The sequence below is a fragment of the Limulus polyphemus genome, unplaced genomic scaffold (assembly GCF_000517525.1).
Source record: "Limulus polyphemus unplaced genomic scaffold, Limulus_polyphemus-2.1.2 Scaffold407, whole genome shotgun sequence".
Taxonomy (NCBI): Eukaryota; Metazoa; Arthropoda; class Merostomata; order Xiphosura; family Limulidae; genus Limulus; species Limulus polyphemus.
Window position 1 is genome coordinate 283206 of NW_013666017.1, and position 13624 is coordinate 296829.

The 13624-nt window shown below is 33.5% G+C and overlaps 1 protein-coding gene across 1 annotated transcript in view; it reads left to right on the forward strand.

The window, feature by feature from the left end:
* The window catches only part of LOC106458035 (lachesin-like), a 32372-nt gene that overhangs the window by 2133 nt on the left and 16615 nt on the right, over positions 1-13624 (forward strand). The window contains exons 3-4 of the mRNA XM_013917488.2: positions 1828-2031; positions 10729-11019. Of these exons, the coding sequence (XP_013772942.2) occupies positions 1828-2031; positions 10729-11019 (495 nt within the window). The remainder of the gene's footprint in view (positions 1-1827; positions 2032-10728; positions 11020-13624) is intronic.

The following is a 13624-nucleotide window of genomic DNA, read 5'->3' on the forward strand; positions in this document are numbered from 1 at the left end:
CGGAACTGTTGTGAAACTTAGAAGAGTTTGTAAGATTGTGAGTTAACAAGTTTTCTAACAAGACGTACAAAGTCTCACATTAAAAATCCATTAATTACTAGCCTAAGAAAGATATTTAAATGAAGACGGTTGTCAAATTTAGAGTTTTCTGAAATCCACCCTTTCAGAAAAAGGAAATCTCGTTTCGTATCTGACAGGTACTTCAAAGTTTCTTTCAAGCCTAAACCATCAAAATAAAATTTTCTTAAGCGAAATATACTAAAGATTTATTGATGTAATAAATTGCTGCAGTAGAATTGTATCAAGCGTATATTTTCATCCTTCATAAAAAAAAAAATGTTACGTAAAATTGTAATTACAGCCTTCATTCGGTTGTTTGTAATTAAACATAAAGCTACACAATGGGCTATCTGTGCTCTGCCCATCACGGGTATCGAAACCCGGTTTCTAGCGTTCTAAGTCCGCAGACATATCGCTTTGATTTTGAATTAAAGACGAATAACCAGTTTGTTATGTAAAGGTTTTAAACAACACGCCGCTAAAATCAGGGTTCAACAAATAACAATTTACTAAACTGTAATAACACTTGGAATAAAATTTAGCACTTGTCAAAAACATGGTTAGTAAACACGTGTCTGGCCAGGACTTGATACTCATATTAATGAAAAAAAAAACATAAATATCAATTATTTCAAATCATGGAATCAGGAAGAAGAACCAGAAGTAGGAAAACCTAATTTAAACAAACAAACAACAAAAACAACACAATATTCCAAAATCACCTTTCTATATTAATAAAAATATCGACTGACAAACCGCAATAATTCACTAACTAAATTGCGAATCCATTTATGAAGCTTATGGCAGTGTATTTATTCACTGTGTTAGGTCATGAGAGTGCATTTCATGTGATCAAAAATTTGCATAATCTTTTGCTACAATAATAATATCTGTACGTCACAACATATTTACTCAAAATAAACCAAATCGGCTAAAAGGTGAGTTAGCGTTTTAATATAACTAAAAATTTACAGATAAACTAACCGACAGAAGGAATAATAAATGAACGATAAACAAAAGCATAACCAAAAAAATAGAATTCGCTATCTCGCAGCAACGTTTCAGTAAGCAGTTTTAGGCAAAGAAATATTCTTAACACGTCTTTCCTGCCCTGAAATGATAGACTAGAGAGAAGGCAGCTAGTAAACACCATTCACCTCCAGGTCTTGGATTACTCTCGTCAGACAGAACAGTGTGATTTGACCGTTATTCTTATAATGGGTGTATGGCCCGAAAGTGCAGAGCACGATTTGTTATAAATTTTTGGAGGTGACGGAGCACGAACCTCTGACCCTCAGCTTAACAACCGGCCAATTATCAAAGAAAATAAAGGTGATCAAAAACTGCATAAATGGAATAATCTTCAGTATTCTTATGGCATAAAATTCACAAGAAAGTTTCAAGCTCGAAGAACGCATTCTAGTGCCAACTGCTGCTCATTTTGTGATATTTTAAAAACATCCGAAAAATATTTATATGCAAGTTTGCTTTACCTGTATATAGTTTTCACCTTGTTCTTCAAAAGAGGTTTAGTATTTGTCATAGCCATTATACTTCCAGCAGATAATACTGAAATTATCAATGTAGTTCATAAACGTTTTAATATAATATTTTTCCATCCTTAAACTATTCTTTTTCACTCTTTTTCTTACGATTTACTTTAATGAATAACAAATATATTGTACAATGTAATTTCTATTGAAATCATTTGGTATTTCAAAGTTAATTTGAAACTTATTAGTAAAAAAATAATTTTAATGATTAAAGGAAGACCTCCTCCGTCTGTGACCTGGTGGAGAGAACTACATCTTCTTGACAAAATACACGAGAACGAAAACGAAGAAGAAGTTGTGAACGAGCTTGTGATTCGTCGTCTCGCCAGAACTGATCTGAACGCCGAATTGATATGTCAAGTGTGGAACTCGAATCTTACATCCTCAATTATTGCCACCGTCTTTCTTGACCTGAACTGTGGGTTTAATGAATGCTTATTTGTTTGATATTTTAAGAAGAAAAAAAAGAGTTGTGTGTGTGTGTGTATAAGAGGTGTATAGCTTTCGAAATGTAATACTATGTTGTAAGCTTTGATCACTCTATTTTGATTGCATAATATCGTTTATCTTATAAATCTTGTCACCCCCGCAACGAAAAGTTTTTGTTACAACCTATATTATCTCCTGATTTATTGAAGTTTACAGCCTGATAGGCTTGGAAGGCCTGAGCCCTTTAATAAGGAATATTATAAGTTATGAACCAAAAAAGTGTGGATAGGAGTTGTTCAAAAATAGAAATTAAAGTTTACTAAAAACGTATTCCGATAGCATAAAATTCACAGTTATTTTTTATTTGAATTATCGTAATTATCGTAACTAATAGATATTCGCATTACATACCTATCACTATCTTAAACCGATTTTGAATATGCAAATCAGCAAGTCACGTGACAGAAATAGCTGATATAAAGTCACGGTGGAGTGGCGTGTATCAAAACAATATGTTGACATTGCTTGGTATTCGTAAGTAGCATGATGCCATCGATCAATTATCAATTTTGGGAAGATCTTTAACTGCATTATCCGCCGCAAAATATTCATTCACTTAGATCATAAACATGTACCCAGATCGATAATTTAAAATTCCTAAGACAGTGATATCACTTTGCTTAATGATATTGGAAAACAAAGAAATGTGGATAAACTTTGGGCACCATGACCATCCAGAACATGATGTACCTCATCCGCAGCAAGCAGAGCTCAGAGTCTTGTAACATAGTACGCAGTACGCAACATAGTCTAAAAATGATTTCCATCTGGAAACGAAATCAACAAAGTAAGAGTTCACTAAGATGAGGTTTTTAGTCATACCTCCCTTTAAACCGTCGCATACCTTTTAGAATCTTGAGTATGAAACGAGTATTCATAATATTCCACATAAAGATATACTGTAAAGTCGCTGGATGAAACGCCTATGGATTTTTGTGCGATCGAATTGTTGAAACGGGCACTGGGATGACGTCGCTTTCGTACACTAAATAGATTATAGAAAACATCAGGGAGAAGTGTTGTGATTTGGACATGACAGAATTACGAAGAAGCCTTTTGGAAAAAAAAATATAAAAAAAATACGATTCAGGATATTGTCAAGGTCCACAGTCGTCAGATAGAGCTAATATGATCTTACATAGTGACATGGACTGTTACGATATTGTAAGGCTGAAAATTGTGTTAATATAACGTACTTAACGTTTGTGCTACTGTAATTGTTGGATATACAGAACTGTTAATCTTAAGAGTTATCATTTAGTTTCTTTAGTGATTTAATATTTAATGATTATTTAGTTTTCGTAACAAGAGTCTTAAAAGTTAATCATTTTAAAAGCGATAGCTATGACAAGTTTCGTTACGTAACTCTGCACGAGTCTATGTTGTGTGTGTGGTCCGGCATGGCCTGGTGGTTAGGACGTTTGACTCGTAATCTGATGTTCGCGGGCTCGAATCCCCATCCCACAAAACATGCTCGCCCTTTTAGTCGTGTAGGAGTTATAATGTGACGTTCAGTCCCACTATTCGTTGGAAAAAGAATAGCCCAAGAGTTGGCTGTGAGTGGGGATGACTAGCTGCCTTCCCTCTAGTCTTTCACTGCTAAATTACGGACGGCTAACGCAAATATCCCTCGTGTAGCTTTTCGCGAAATTCAAAAACAAACAAACATGCGTTGTGTATGCATTTTATTTGTTGTACTAGGCTTCTGTAATAATGTTGACGTCATCTTACTAGAAACTTCTAAGTTTTCTCGTTATATGAATATTGTTGTCAATAGAGGGCTAGCTATTACTAGATTTTTCTGTCGCAAGTTATAAATACGCACAGATAAAGAGTGCAAGGAAGAAGTTAGAAAAACTGATATTAGTGAAAGTGAAACTAGACTAGTGAGATTTACAGTGATATTGTAACAACGGAGATAGAGAAGAAGAATTTATCTTGTTAAAGGGTGTTTTAAAGTAATTGAACTCTCCTGAGTGGACCTTGATGAAAAGTAGACAATTATTTAAAGCTCTGGATACAACTGTGATAACCGATAGTGTAACGTGTTTTTCTATATACGTTTGACTTGTTTGGAATACAGTATTTTAAACAAGTGGAGTGTGTACTGTCCGTTTATTGTTCGCATTTATCGCCAACAAGTCTGTACACCTACTGCAAAGAATCCGGCCCTATAAAAACCTGTCAATAATCATGCTTACTTTTTACATCTAAAATATTATATCCTGCTTTGTTTGTATGGCACCTTTTAGTTATATAGCAGTAGGGTGAAACTTATTTTTTGTAAGACACATAAAGTTTTTGTTGTGTAGGCGTGGAGCAAAGTCGGCTCTTCGTTTATAAGGTATCCAACCATTTTTGGTTGTATGAAGGTGGGACTAAAACTGTTTAAGATACATATGAGTATGATCACGTGATTGTGACTTACGTTTATCGTTACGTCACCATCTTAAAAACTTAAAGTTTAATTTTGAAATTGTAGATAAGTTATACTTTTCTTGACTAAACTTATATGCAAAAAGGAAAAGGATTAAGTATCACCATTAAAATTAGTAACAATTATTTGTCTCCTGTATATTGATTTTGTTCTGTATTTCTTAAGATAAAGCCTTGGGTTACATTTAATGTTCTTTAATATATATATACAAAGGAGTTAATGTTGAAAGATAATTCAACATAGTTTACATCATGGTTTTATTTTTCCGAGATAAGCTTTTACTCTCCAGTTAATTTTAGTAAAACGAACTTTCAGAAGTGTTTGAAATTATTATTCTTCCACGATGGAATGGAAAATTTAAACCCTGGTAAGTTATGAGATATTCTCGGCAATGTTTTTGCTGCAAAAACGCTGTAGTTCAAATAAAAATATTTCATTTTAGTGGCACTTGACATAGCCATGAAGTGTTATGTTATAGTACTACGCTTAAGCAGACATAATGTGGCTACACTGTTGGGAACGCTGTATTAACTGTATTCTATGAAACATCTCTCATGAGAGATGACTACTGTTTCAGAATCTATTTGATGTTAGAATACCACAGAATATGAAACGAAAAACAAACGGTACCAGCCGAAACATATATATATATATATAATATTTGTTACCATATGTTTAGTGCTAATTTAATCTAACTTGTGGTTCCATCCTTCTAATATGTATGAACTTAACGTTTGATTAAAATAATTTCTTCGTTGAATTTTTTGTAAACCAGCTTGTAAAAACGTTTTTACGAAAACTGTAGTTACAAGTTTGGAGCACTGAAAATGTCAGTTTAGGGTCTCTTGTGCTTGTAAAGCTTGATTATATAATAATCAACAGATGTGAGGCCAAATGCGTAACTAGTTTGTTTATCTGTTAATATATAAAAAAATATATATTTTTGAAAATTGAGTCTTATGACTTAGATTATCAGATATTATTATGCATATGTAATGTCCTGGTGACAAGTTATTCAAAATGTCTGTATTGAATCTTATAAGAAAAACGTTTTTTTTCAATGTATCATTTCAGCATAAAAGTCTATATGCAGTTATATTTACATTAACACCTAAAGCCTAAGTTAATAGTTCGCTTAATTTTTCATAGAAATAGCTTCTCATTTATGGCAATTTACAGTATTTCTTTCATTACCTTACTGATAATAATAATAATAACTCAGAAAGAATATAAAAATAAGAACAATAAATGGTCAAGTGATCCGCTATAGTGTGATACAATTATCTCGATAGGAATTACTAAGTCTTAGAATTGGTTCCGAGTTACCGATAGATAGATTTAGATGATGAATAAATCATGCCCAAGTGAAATGCTTTGTAATTTGTGTAAATTATATCAACCGAAATGTGTTTTAACGATTTAGTTTACATAAAGCTCTATAAATTAATTGCTTTCAGTTTAATAGTTCGAGTTTATTGGGATAATACATTCTTAAGTACACAACGTAAACACTTCTAAGCACTGAAATATGAACAAATCAGACACAATCGTAGCTTCGATTTATTTCACGAAGATATAAGTTACATAATACAAATATGGCAGTGCATCATCACCTTTAGGAAAAAATGTTTCAAAAATGCAAATAATTATTAACAAATTTTAAGATTTCTTTCTCAACATGCACATAACAGTTTCCAAGAACATGGTAAATATTTCATGCTCTCTTCTTTTCTACAATATACCTATCTCCGCGTGGATAACTTACATCTTGCTAACATTAATTTCAAAATATTCCTGTGCTCATGAGTAAAAAAAAGAGTGGTATAAAAACTTTTTATAGTTGCTTTAAAAGTCTTTAACGTTTAATCTAATTATGTTTTATTGGCAATATTGATTACATGTATAAAAAACATGTTTTCCATTTCCTACAAAGCGTGTTATGTACACAAATTAACGATGAATGAGATACAGTAATTTTTCTTTCAGTTCATTGTTTTGAAGCTGAATACGTTGAATATAGTTTCTGATTTCTATCAACATTGTTACAGAATTTTTATATTCTCAATGAATTGAAATTTGTAAGAAGTAGGTCATGAATATTATTTATGCAATTTTGCAATAATTTTCGATATCTTGATTACTTCAAATGCATTCATTTAACAGGAAGCACTAGAAAAACATAACCATATCTAGAATACTCTTTTTGTTTTATAATCTGTTCAACGTAATTATTTCAAAATTTGCAATATAAGCCAATATATTTAATCTTTTTCTCTATGCCCCCAGTGTCTCAGCGGTATGTCTGCGGACTTACAACGCTAAAATCCGGGTTTCGATACTCGTGGTGGGCAGAGCACAGATAGCCCATTGTGTAGCTTTGTGCTTAATTACAAATAAGCAATATAAACTTTTTCTCTGAATGGCTATATATATGTGTGTATGTGTGTGTGTATATATAATACACACAATCCACTTTATATATACACACACTGAGTGGTTACAAGTAAATAGACACCTAATTTTTCATCATTTAACTGATTTATGCTAACTAATTTGTGTTCACGGAGCACTATATAAATGAAAATGGTCCGCACACTAATTATATTGTGCTACAACATGCCTAGAACTCAAAGTTCTCTCGAATTGTCAGATTTTGTTAGAGGAAGGATAGTTGGTCAAGCAGGTGGTGGAATAAGTCAGCGGCAAATTTCGCAGAATTTGGAAATCCCGCTTTCGACAGTCAACAGAATAATAGTGCAGTTCAGGAAACACGGCAAGGAAACAACTGAGCAGCGTCCGGGTCGTTCTGGTCCGTCGGAGAGGACAAAAAGGGCTGTCAAGAGGAGCATCGAAATGGATCTCAGATTAACGACTGCAGAAGTGGCCAAAGTTGGTGTGATGAGCCCGAAATCTGTTCAACGGATTCTCCACAGATTGGGTTATCGTTGCAGAGCAGCTAGACGGAAGCCCTTATTAAGACCTGCCAACATAGTCAGACGAAAGAAGTGAGCAAGTGATATGATGACCAAGCCTTTGGACTTTTGGAAGGCCGTATTGTTCTCAGACGAATCAAGATTCGTTCACTATTCGGACAGTGGAAGGATATGGGTCTGGAGAATGCCCCATCAAGAGTTTTGGCTCAACAGATTGCAGCCAACTGTGAAGCATGGTGGTTTCATCTCGGGCAGTAGTTTTTGGCGTTTACTAGTAAACTTTCCTGGAACAACATGTCCTATAGTGGGTTGGTGGGAGATCGAGCGTAGTGGAGTGCGTTGGCAACATAAATTTTGCGAAATTCGTCGAAATATTGGAGGAAGGACTCTTGCCACTTTATTCCTCGGGTTTCGTGGGCAAGAACACAACGTTGTTCCAGTAAGATGGAGCACCGTGTCACACTGCTAGAAACACCCAAAAGTGGCAGGAAGAAAATGGCATCCGGAAGTTGCCCTAGCCGAGCCAATCTCCTGACATGAACCCCGTCGAAAACCTCTGGGCCATACTCGACCGGCAAGTCAAGAAATAACCAAAACAACCAACTTCGAAGAGCGATCTACTCCATGTTTTGAAGCAGGAGTGGGCGAAAATCCCACAATCTAAAAATTGACGAGATGATCCTCACGATGCCCCAAAAGATCAACGAACTCCACGAAGCGAAAGAAAGATCTACTAGATATTAAATATATTATAAATATGTCAATTCATGTGAATATGACTGAAAAAATTCATTTTTTTTTTAAAGGTGGTGTCTATTTAATTGTGACTACGCTGTGTATATATATTGAAATCAGGGACTCAACAGCTTATAACTATTTTTCATTATAGAAATGTGTGAATGGTTTGAAAATTTCCACTGTTGAATTACTTCTCAAATACTCTTTATTCTTCATTATAAGCTTTAAGTGTGGTAGAAATCCTTGGTATTAAGAAAAATAGATATTATTCTTTGTCTATTTTCTATTTTACAACTAGTCCTATTTCTAGCAATGTTTATATACAAAAACAGCATGTCAGGTTTAAGAGATTTTTTTTAGTTCATTTGGCTAAGACCAGTTGGTTTGTATTTTGCGACATGCAAAATCTTTGATACAGAATATAACCCCACCATTACTGAAATCCTATTCTCACATATATTGTTTGCAACTCTACACCTCTTTCCTTTTTGCCAAACGTCCGAGGATAATCGTCTTATATTCTCGTTTATGTTTCTATTAGTCTTTGTTTGTTTGTTTTTAATTATGCACAAAGCTACACAAGGGCAATCTGTGCTCTGCCCACCACGGGTATCGAAACCCGGTTTTTAGCGTTGTAAGTCCGCAGACATACCGCTGTGCCACTGGGGGGCTTATTAGTCTTTCTGCTGCGTTTTAAGCAACATTAAGACTGAAACAAGTGTAGTATCACTAATCTGGTTGTTTGTCCACGTATCAGAGAACAAAGTACCGTAAAACAGGCTTTTAAGTACATATTTTTCCAAATGGCAAATCATCCACAGTTCTCAGTTTTCAAGCTATAGCTATAGATTGAAAACAAAGAAAATTGGTGTATAGGTAGCCCAATTGTAGCTTAATATTGTAGCATAGCTGTAAATGTCACAGGGTCCAGAATGTTTTAATATATCAAGTGTCCCTACATATTCCAACTACTTTTTCTCTAACACTAGGGCGGAAAAGACAATCCAAATATGTTTAAAAATGCACAAAACTTTACAAAATGAGTATGCCTCATCTCACATATTTAATGATTATGTGCGAAAACATCTACCAGACACCAAAGGTTTTAAAATGCAGGTAAATAGGTGTATCTTCTATGAAAGTGGCGTTGTACTTTTCCGAAAGCTTAGACACTAAAGTTAATATCATGGAAACACCATGACACTAAAACCAATGATTCATTTGTAATCAATAGTAAAATTAGATGAAATAAATTTTGTTTCTAATCGCCTATTTAACGTTACTACTAGAACCCGATCTGTAATTTTCATATCTCTCGTTTATCTTTTTGCCTACATTACTTGAATAGTCTAAATCTGATAAAGTTCTATCAATATCTTCATAGTGGTTGAGGTAAGTTTTGAGAGTGGTAAAATTTATTTCATTCATTGTTTTACTTTAGCGATGTCTGTTTGTCATATAAACTTCTTCCCATAGATATATTTTTAAGTTTCTGAATAATCTAAATATGCCTAGTGCTAATACTTGCACAAATTATAAATACAAGTAAATTTGTATATTCGTGTACTTGCATGAAATATTTCAATTGAGTTTAGCTATTTTTTTCCATGGCCAGGTGGTTAGGGCGCTCGACTCGCAATCTGCAAACAAATGAGTAGGAATGAACTGAAACCAAAATGAGTACAGTCTTTATACAAGATACATGCTTAAAAAAAAAGATTTTAAGCTAGGGAATGAACAGACCATTTTCGTAATTCGTATATCACCAATATGTGAATGAAACAGAAATGTCTTTTAATCGAAATTTATGTCATTTCAATTGCATTAGAACTTTAAGACATTGAATTATACATTGAACAAAATATTGTTTTATTGGGACAATAATGAGTAGTATTTTTTTGCCCAGTGAAGCCGTTGGACGTACGACTTATTTCAACTGAGTCTCATTACAAGGCTGGAAGAAAATATGCTTTTGAATGCAGAACCACAGGTTCAAGACCACAGCCTCGTATAACTTGGTGGAAAGATTATATTATTATAAATCATAATCATACCAGCGTTTCTCGCCAATCTAATATTAGTATTGGCACTTTAGTGTTAACCCTGACTGATTCTGACAACGGGAAGAATTTGACCTGCCGTGTTATCAATCCAATCATCCAAGACAGTGGCCTAGAAGATGCCATCATGTTAAATGTGCACTGTACGTTTGTCGATAACCTAGAAACCATAACGTTATTTAATCTGTATTTGTTTTCATCTTGAGCTGTCATTATAATACATATTTTACTTTGATAAATAAGATAGCTGACTTAACTTGGAAACTTGAAGTTACTTCTTTAAATAATCAGTGGGCATGACCTAATCGCAAAATAATTATTTCCACTAATTTTGGTTGTTTTCCGTATTATGTAAGCTTAATGAAGAAATATTTTTCAAATTAAAATATTGATACTAAACTATCGACAGAAAATAAACAAAACAAAACTGTAGACTCTGGTGAACGTTTTGTTTTCAGATAAACCACTAGTTGATGTATTTCTTCATGGAGGTCGAACTTCTCAAGCCGTGCACGAAGATGACGATGCCTATCTTGATTGCTACGTGAAAGCCAATCCTACAGTCAATGAGATAAACTGGTACTTCCAAGAAAGTGAACTCAAGAGCAACTCTAAAGATGCAATAATAATTAATAATCAATCTATTATATTGAAAAACGTTAGTCGAAAACAGAGCGGCTTTTATCGATGTTCGGCTAGAAATTCGGAAGGGGAAGGAAAGAGCAAATCTATCGAATTGGAGATTAAATGTTAGTTAAGTAATGATATGTTTAATTCCATAGTTTTTTTTTTGTGTGTGTGTGTTTTTACTACAGCATAAAACATTTAAACATTCCAGATGCAGAGGTTAAAGTTTTATTTAGTGGCAATGGGAAAAAAAACAGAGAACCCAACATAAGTCAATTTTTGTCTTTGAGAATTATTTACTGCTTTGATGTTTTCCTCCTTTTCTTAAATGTTACATTATAAAATTGTGCTTTTAATCAATTTACAAAAATTTTCCAATAACATTTATATTGTTTTCAGAAAATATTGTAATAGGCATAAATATAGTATTAAATAGTATTATATGATGATATTAGAGAATTCAAAAACTAAATTAAATTTGTTCTAAAGCATATATTATGTCACTTGAAAATAAGATCAACTAAATAATTCCAATTAACAGCTTAAAATATGTGAAATGAAAATTACTTATGATATTCTGAGCTCCCAATAAACTGGTTATGTATATTATCATTTAGATAAGCCTGAATGTACACACACCCATACAAAAGTCTATACAGGTATGATCGGAGAACTTGTGAGGATTGAATGTTCTGTCGATTCCGATCCTGAAGCCGTCATGTTCTTTTGGAGATTTAATAACTCCGAACAAGACAGAGAAATTCTTACACATACACAGTCTGGGCTGAAGAGTATAGCACGTTTTACTCCCCAAGATGAAAGTGATTTTGGGACATTTACCTGTAAAGGGGAAAATACTGTTGGTTTACAAAAAGACGGTTGTAAATTTTTACTTATTTCAGTAGGTAAGATTAATTCTTGTAATTTTAAAAAGATAAGCATATTCAGGTTTTCTATATATTCATTAATTGTCGACCTAATTTGTTAACTGTCCATTACTTTCTTATTAAGGAGTAGACAATAACATTGACACTATAAATAATAATTTGTTCTAAAAACTACAAGTAGACTCGTAAAAAGAATCTTAGAAGAGTTTGTAGTTTCTCTAAGATGTGATCACAAACTGAGATACCTTGGTTGCAGGTCTAAAAATCTATAGTGACTTTTTTGATTGTGGGGAGTTACTTAAAAGGGGGTTTGACAGAGGATATTAACAATTACCTAAGACCTTCCCTGGTAAAGACCTAACATACCAGCTTTATGCCACAACGTGTACATACAATAAAATTGGCCCATAAAATATTAGTGCATTAAAAATAGCTAAACTACTCTTATGAAAGCTACGCAGTTTAAGATACGTTTTTCAGTTACAATTGACAATTGACAACAAAGCAAATCGTTAAATTAATGTACGTGCGTTCATAATGTGTTCGAGAATTTATACTTCATTATTATTTACAAACAATATTGATTTTAAAATTATCAGTGGTTCATAAAGATCTTACCTGATTCGCTTTGAGTAACGTCTAAATTATATCATATTGGGTATTCTTATATTTTGGCATGCTAAATATTTATTAATAACCTTTAACATTTTGTAGTGTACCAGTTGCCGTTTATTATTTTTTAAGATCAAAACAACAGCTTCAGTTTTGTATTTGCACTGCCGTTACATTTGCGCGTGATATTCCAGAGATCCACCAAACATGCTCGCCCTTTCAGCAGTGGGGCGTTATAATGTGACGGTCAATCCCACTATTCTTTGGTAAAAGAGTAGCACAAGAGTTGGTGGTGCGTGGTGATAACTGGCTGCGTTCCCTCTAGTCTTACACTGCTAAATTAGGGACGAAATTCAAAAAACAAAGAAACAAACATTTCCGAGATACATTTATGATGAAAAGTAACTCTGTGAACACTAACGATGAGAGGAAATTAAATCATTGAAGTCTATTGAATTATCTTTAAAATGAGTTTGTTTAATATAAAGTCAGCATAGCACTTTTTCTTTAAGATAATACCGTCACAAATACGAAAGACCTCCTGCGACTTGATCGAATGGAATCGGTGGCTACGATACGAAAGGATTTCTGTAATTTGATTTAAAGTAGTTGGATTAATAATTATTAACAGAAGGCCTAAACTTTCACACTTAAACGGTTGAATTTGTTTTTGATGAGTTGAGAACGAATAACCTTTTGTTAAAACAATCACAAAATTAACATCTGCATTTCAAATACTATCAGCAAGTATTGTGTTAAAAAAGAAAAAAAACTATGCAAAAGCTAAACTAGAAGAATCTATTAAAGGTCAAGAAATTTAGAAAAGTCCGTTAAATTTGTTATTATTTCGTGGCAGAGTGGTTAGCGTACCAGAATGTGGAACGGAGAGTTCACGGTTAGTGCCCCATTGCTACAAAAAACATCGTGGTCCACACTTTGGTGCCATAGGTGATTTATAAGAATAACTTTTAAGTCCGACTGTACAGGTTAGAGTAGCTCAAGAGTTGGCGGATGATATTGTTGATTAGTTGTCTTCCCTTAAATCTCACAGCTCAATATTAAAGACGGCTAGCGTAAATACCGTTTGTTAAGTTCTTCGCGAATATCCGAAACAAACTCCGTAAGAGTCTAATAATGGCTGGAGACGGCTTAAATGGGTAATAAAGAAAAACTTTATATAAGTTAACATGACAGCAAATGTACAACGTTTCGACTAAGGTTTTGCATC